Source organism: Orbicella franksi, chromosome 2, assembly GCF_964199315.1.
Source record: "Orbicella franksi chromosome 2, jaOrbFran1.1, whole genome shotgun sequence".
Classification (NCBI taxonomy): domain Eukaryota; kingdom Metazoa; phylum Cnidaria; class Anthozoa; order Scleractinia; family Merulinidae; genus Orbicella; species Orbicella franksi.
Genome location: NC_138146.1, coordinates 21633713 through 21641061, shown reverse-complemented (window position 1 = coordinate 21641061; position 7349 = coordinate 21633713). Strand labels below are relative to the sequence as shown.

The 7349-nt window shown below is 40.3% G+C and overlaps 1 protein-coding gene across 1 annotated transcript in view; it reads left to right on the top strand.

The window, feature by feature from the left end:
- The window catches only part of LOC145478631 (dynein axonemal heavy chain 1-like), a 59936-nt gene that overhangs the window by 46673 nt on the left and 5914 nt on the right, over positions 1-7349 (top strand). The window contains exons 58-69 of the mRNA XM_081456726.1: positions 6-251; positions 934-1083; positions 1576-1736; positions 2371-2596; positions 4014-4124; positions 4473-4557; positions 5036-5187; positions 5304-5420; positions 5931-6013; positions 6347-6446; positions 6537-6581; positions 6827-6985. Of these exons, the coding sequence (XP_081312852.1) occupies positions 6-251; positions 934-1083; positions 1576-1736; positions 2371-2596; positions 4014-4124; positions 4473-4557; positions 5036-5187; positions 5304-5420; positions 5931-6013; positions 6347-6446; positions 6537-6581; positions 6827-6985 (1635 nt within the window). The remainder of the gene's footprint in view (positions 1-5; positions 252-933; positions 1084-1575; positions 1737-2370; positions 2597-4013; positions 4125-4472; positions 4558-5035; positions 5188-5303; positions 5421-5930; positions 6014-6346; positions 6447-6536; positions 6582-6826; positions 6986-7349) is intronic.

Genomic DNA, 7349 nt, shown 5'->3' with positions numbered 1-7349 from the left:
TTCAGGGTGAATACCGCGTATCTATGGTAGAAGAATGGCTGACAGAATTGCGTGGTTTGGAAATCCCTCACTCGGACAACTGTTCTCTTGTGCCAACACTCGGAGATCCTGTCAAGATTCGTAACTGGCAGATTGCCGGATTACCTCGAGATACGCTTTCCGTAGAGAATGGTGTTATTGTACAGTTTTCTCAGCGATGGCCGCTGTTTATTGACCCTCAGGGACAAGCTAACAAGTGGATAAAGAGCTTAGTAAGTGTTCACCAATGATTTGCACTCGTCGTTCACCGTCTAATCAGGGATAACTTGTCTTCCAACATCTTCCGTTGAGGGTACTTTTACGACGCGTGTAAAGGCGTCTAAAAACAGTTTGCCTGATGTTGTAATAATATAGTGTTAAATAACCAACCCAAAGGGTTTGGTTTTGAGCGTATCCCTCAAATAGTCAAATAGCCTAAGTCCCTCTCCGGGAGGGTACTCCCTATAATGGTCGATATGGGGAGGCTCCGCTTGAAAGGGGTACCTTTATCAGGCTTCAGGTATATAAAATGGTAGGGATTACAAAAGTTGAGGTGGATGAAAGTGTGGGGAAATCTGTCATTTAGGTACAACGAGAACGTTAACTGAATAAATAGTACTTGTCTTTTGTTTACCATCCTTTCTGGTACCACTTGATGTTCTCCCGTAATATTGATCATTAACTTCAATCTAAGGGTTTTAAAAAGAGATGCAGTATTCTTAGGTGGTTCTGTGAAAGGGTTACCTTTCTTCAATAAAAGCTATACGAAAGGGGACCCTTTGGTATACATGTACTTCGGGGCGGACCCTCCCCGTACAAAACTTTGTAGAGTTCCCCCCCACCCCGGGGTTCCCGCTTATGATAATGAACTACGTTAAGTCTTTTGCTAATGGCGTGGAATTTTCATTACTGTAGGAGAAGGACGCAGGTCTTGATGTTATCAAACTCAGTGACCGTGATTTCTTACGAAGCTTGGAGAACGCTGTTCGGTTTGGTAAACCGTGCCTATTGGAGAACGTTGGAGAGGAGCTGGACCCAGCATTAGAGCCTATCTTACTAAAACAGGTGAGGGCCGATAAAGCTATCTGTGCAATGCTTTGGTTAACTTGACAGTACATCTCGTTCACAAGGAATGACGTGATGCTTCTGTGTTTATATTTTCTATACTTTGCCAAATGGAAAGACCGTGTTTGACCGCATTCCCAAACGTTGAGAAGAGAGTCAGAAATACTCCGCTGCGCGTTGTATTTTCAACTCTCTTCTCGGTGTTTGGAATGTGGTCAGACACGGTATTTCATGTTTGATATTTTACTTCTCAAACGAAGCCAAAACTAAGGAGAAAACGGAGAAATACAATCGTAAAGATGTTAATTAAGATCAGATACCCAAATACCATCACGGTCGTGATTTCGTTTATTTAAACTTGACGAATTATTAATGAGTTTTAGAAATTTGTTTAAGTTCTCCGTAATGCTCCTCGTGAGCTAAAGGATCACAGTTAATTTTAGAATTAATCAGTCGAATTTGGTGTTAATAATGAATTTTTTTCTCCTTCAGACATTCAAGCAATCAGGTAGCACGGTGATCAAACTTGGAGATGCCATTATCCCTTACCATGATGACTTCAAGTTTTACATCACTACAAAGCTACCTAACCCTCACTACACACCAGAGGTGTCCACAAAGGTTACCATTGTCAACTTTACACTCTCGCCAGGGTAAGTGGATCTTGTCACTGTACGAAACATTCCTATTGTAAAAGTTAAATGAACTTCGAGAGTTAGAGCCTGTTTGTTTAAAGAGGAATTTTCCTTGCTAACATGGTTATCCTCGTCTCCGAGCTATCGTTTGCCATACATTTGTGCCAATTTAAAAAACAGGCTCTGCTTACCGAGCAAAAATTGGCCTTCTATGTTTCACGGATTCTCTGCATGTCCGACTTTTATATTTCAGGCGACGCAAAAATAGCCAAGTGTTATTGACTATTTTGGGGAAAAAATTGGCTGACCCCCAAGGTCAGCTTCACAACGACTGTCCCTCCAAACCTGAAAAGCTTTTTTCAGAGTTTCTTTTAGTGAAATAGCTTCTGTAATCTTTTTTTGTGAATTAGATTACTTTGGAGAGGATGATAGTATTCCCTCGCTTTAACATGTTATGTAGAGGATATCTAAAGTGTCAGGGTGCAAACGATTTATCAATCTTACTTCTCTTCCCCAAGAAACCTTTCAGAACAATCTCAAGGTTGGCATTGAACTTCATCCAATCCTTTTAGATCTTTCCAAAGATTTTACTGTTATTTAAGGGATTGACTCTCTCATGGTGTTAGAAATGAGATTTTCTCTCGTTCTAAAGCGGTCTCGAGGATCAGCTGCTAGCTTTAGTTGTTGCTGAAGAGAGACCCGACCTGGAGGAAGCTAAGAATCAGTTGATTGTCAGCAACGCGAAAATGAGACAAGAGCTGAAGGAAATTGAAGACAAGATTCTTCACAAGCTGTCGGCCTCAGAAGGAAGTCCTGTGGACGACATAGATTTGATTCACACATTGGAGCAATCTAAAGCCAAGTCCATGGAAATCAAGGTAAATAGAAAGAGGTTCAATTTTTCCAAGGCAAACTGCTGTATATATTCCGTTTAAACCGGTATGAAATTCGTGAAGTGCCTGCCCCTTGATCCTGAAACAGCTGAAGCCTGTAAAACAGTGGACTGGTGAGAAACACCCCCGGTTCAAATGCTTTCTGTGCTATTTGCGAACTGGACGTAATAATGTGCAGCGAACATAATCGAATGCCTTCACACACGTTGCTGTGCCCCGTGTTGCCTGTCAATTACTTTGCTCAAGAAAGACGTGGCGAAAGTGAAGAATGATCATCGCAGTAAATTTTCCAATTTAAGCAATTGGAAAGAAGAAGCCTGAAAAAATCAGGGCTTCAACGGGATTCGAACCCGTGACCTCCGGGATACCGGTGCGATGCTCTACCAACTGAGCTATGAAGCCACACATTGGGAGCGAGGTCAATTTATTGAGTTCATATCTTCCCGTGAGTAGTGAAATGATGTGAAGTTTATATGAAATAATTCAACCGCAGTTCATATATGAATTATTTCATATAAACTTCACATCATTTCACTACTCACGGGAAGATATGAACTCAATAAATTGACCTCGCTCCCAATGTGTGGCTTCATAGCTCAGTTGGTAGAGCATCGCACCGGTATCGCGAAGGTCACGGGTTCGAATCCCGTTGAAGCCCTGATTTTTTCAGGCTTCTTCTTTCCAATTGCTTAAATTGGAAAATTTACTGCGATGATCATTCTTCACTTTCATCTCCAACCGCAGTTCATATATGAATTATTTCATATAAACTTCACATCATTTCACTACTCACGGGAAGATATGAACTCAATAAATTGACCTCGCTCCCAATGTGTGGCTTCATAGCTCAGTTGGTAGAGCATCGCACCGGTATCGCGGAGGTCACGGGTTCGAATCCCGTTGAAGCCCTGATTTTTTCAGGCTTCTTCTTTCCAATTGCTTAAATTGGAAAATTTACTGCGATGATCATTCTTCACTTTCATCTACAACCGCAGTTCATATATGAATTATTTCATATAAACTTCACAAAGACGTGGCGAGTTGATTGAATTCCATCTAAAATACGACACGCATGCTGAGATATTTCAGGTATTGAGCACTTGCTGAATCCGAATCGAAACCTGTGTAAAAAATATTAATGACTATAACATTCACATTTCAGTAATATGAAGATTCTTTAGCGATCCAAATCAGGCACCCTAATGCTTATCATTAACTCTTACTTTCAACGAGTAGACTACGAGTAGTCCCTCTTTCGCTTAGTCCGTCGAGCGTGACCCGAAAAAGAAAAGGGGAGAAAAAATACCCACGCGAAATCTGGGGTTCGAAAATTGCGCTATTCTGACCATGAAAACGTTTTACAGTGTATGTGACAGAGGAAATTTGCGCGTTTATTTTTCAGGCTAAAGTGGTAATCGCTGAACAAACCGAGAAAGATATTGATGAGACACGCAGCTTGTACATCCCTGTGGCTGTCAGGACTCAGATTCTTTTCTTCTGTACTTATGACCTGGTAAGTACTGTTTGTGCAGTTGTTTTCTGATCAGATGGCGATCATCTGATCGTCACGTGTTAGGGGTAACTATAACTATGTACAAGCCTGGATTTCCGCTGGCCACGTGAATTATTCTGTGTGTAATTCTAGTTTTTAAACTGGATCACTTTATTCTCCTCGAAGTGTATAGGAAAAAATCCTTTTATTTATCCTTCCTTCTCTCTTGCCGATGTAGCCGCCACTCTTGCCGTAAAAGGAAAATAACACTTATAAGATGATGAGATCATGAATGCCACGATTTTACAGTAACTGGAAAAAATTAAACTGTCTAATTTCTTTATTTTATTTATTTATTTATTTTTTCAGGCCAATATAGATCCTATGTACCAGTACTCCCTGGAATGGTTTATCGGCATCTTCCTCAACAGCATAGCTAACGCTGATGCGTCAGGTACCTAGATTTACTATTTGCTCCTTGAGATGCGGTCGACAGGAAGGGAAAGTAGTCAAAATTCTAGTTGTTATATCCTTTAATCTATCTTCATCACCGGGGCAACTTGGTGCTATGTCTAAAAATAACTCAAATGGGATTACCTTGGGTATATATATCTATATGAGAGAGTTTGCTCTCTTACCTTGATCTTCTCTTGTCATCGACCATTCAACTTTGCATCGGTTTGGTTGCTTAATGATGGTCAGCACTCCCGATATATGCCTGACAGTGGCGAAGTGTTTCAAATACTCACGATGTTTACCGAAGTTATGCCTGATCACTGCCACAAGGTGTTACCTTTCTTTACACATTCAGCGTCAATGAGTTTTTCTCAATTAGAAGGGTTAATTTTGTGGCTAGTTTGTTACTCTTATCAGTCAGGAAGCTTCCTTTAATTATAGCCAAGGTCTCCAATTTTCTTTTGTTTTGTTTTCAGATAACGTGGAAAAGCGAATCGATAACATTAATGACTTCTTCACGTTCAGTTTATACTCGAATGTATGCCGCAGCTTGTTTGAAAAACACAAACTCTTATTCTCGTTCCTGGTGTGCGTCAGAATTCTGATGAACGACAACAAGATTAACATGGTTAGTACATACTGATGTCTTGGTCTTTCTCCAATTTTTACTCAGTTTTTTAGTCGTAACTTGCTGTCTTCACATCTTCCTACCTTTGTGTTAACGTGGTTTCTGTTGTCTTGTAGGACGAGTGGCGTTTCTTGTTAGCCGGTGGTTCTACCGTTCCCAAGGAGATTGAGAACCCCGCTCAAGACTGGCTGTCCGACAGGGCCTGGTCCGAGATACTTCGACTTCCAATTCTTGTGAGTCCAACGGTGCTTGATTTATAATATACGACAAAATGGGCGTTCTGGTTTGATCACTGTTTTGGTTTACTCGACAACCAAGTGTTTGTAATTGGCTTCCGACGTACACTATAATTTTATATAGATTCAGGGAAAATTGAAATTATTTATCACGGCTATTTAATACCATTGAGGGTTGGAAGAAGCATTTGGGGTCACTGTGATCTCAACGACGTTTTTCCTTAATGAAGAACGAAAATTTGTGGAAAACTTATCTTTCTTAATGAATGGTTGGAAAGAACGGCTGTTAGGAGAGGCTAAAGGCCCCTTCTATATCTGAAATTTTGCTTTTATTTGGTTAGGGAAATTCTTTTTTGGTCAGGTAAAAGTCAGGGAATAATAGTCAGGGATTTTCGAAAAGTGATATCGGTGGCAACTATGTCACTAAATAGGAAACCACTCTGTAGTTTACGATTTTGGTATAATGTATTTCTCCATGTGACGTCTCATATCTTTGTTCCTCCTCAGCCTAAGTTTGCAAGCTTTGCAGAGGACTTTAAGAACCACATAGAAGGATATCAAAGAATGTTTGACAGCGTTGACCCTCACCGGTAAATTATATCAACTATCGTCATTATGATTTCATTGTTAGTTTACACTGAAAATATGCGTGAAGCTGTACAACAAAACAGGGTTTCCTTGAGTTATCCTGGAACTGTGTCGAGTTCTTCAGTGGTTAAACTATGTTGACGTGTAAAAATCTTACCTTCTAGAGACCCGTAAATTTGGCTGTATAGTCACCCTTCATCCTTGTCAATGAAATGGAATTTAACGCTATTGTGTATCTATAACAAATAACAGAAAAACGTTTTACAGAAGCTATATCGCTATATAGCTGTGTTTATACGGCGGTTAGTTCCAATCTTTTTCTTTATTTTACTCAGTGAGCCGTTGCCTGAGCCATGGAATACAGACCTGGATTCCTTCCAGAAGCTTTTAGTGCTCAAGTGCTTACGAGCTGACAAAGTTACCAATGCAATGCAGGTACGACATTTAACAGGAGGCCTAGGCGGTATTCCTAATACAAGATTTGTGTCTTCATATAACACTAACTGATTCTTTCCTTTTTTATAGGACTTTGTGTCTGAAAATCTTGGACAGAGGTTCATTGAGCCACAGGTAAGTGTTACCCACCAGTCAGTATTGTTTTAAATAAGCCATTTGCAGAGAATTATTTGTAAGAGTTTTTCTACTGCTAGAGACAGTAGCAAAACACTATCGCAGAACAGTAACAGCGAAACAGTAGCACAAGACAGTGCTTTATTATTTCGACTTATAACCGATTTATATTTCCCATTTTCTTTTCTCCTACTTGAAATCTTAGATTAAAGCATTTTTTTTACCTGTTTTTTTCCATTTTTCAGACTGCAGACTTGTCTCTTGTATTTAAAGACTCCTCGCCGAGCACTCCACTAATCTTTGTCTTGTCTGTTGGAACTGATCCTGCCGCTGACCTGTACAAATTTGCAGAGGAGATGAGGTTTTCAAAGAAACTCAATGCGATTTCTCTAGGCCAGGGACAGGTATGGTGATAAATTCCAAGAGTTACAGGGGCGTAGCCAGGATTTTTCAAAGAGAGGTCACATTCTGTCAAAGTGAGGGTACTCACCAGATGGCCATGTCGTCTTCGCCACCTGTTGTAGTTTGCTTAAAACGGCTTACAGGAGGGGGGGTCACGGGCAACCCAGAACCACCTCCTAGCTACGCCCCTGAGTTGTTCTTTTTGTTCTCGCTAGTGGTCTTGTTTTTATATTCTTGTTCTCAGATACTTATCAGAAATTACCCTCTAACCAATTATGTCAAAAAAGAAACTCCCCTAACTGGTCTCCATGCCTTTTGCTAGTGCTAGTTGGTCAATTTGACTATAAGCTTCAGTTCATTTCACTT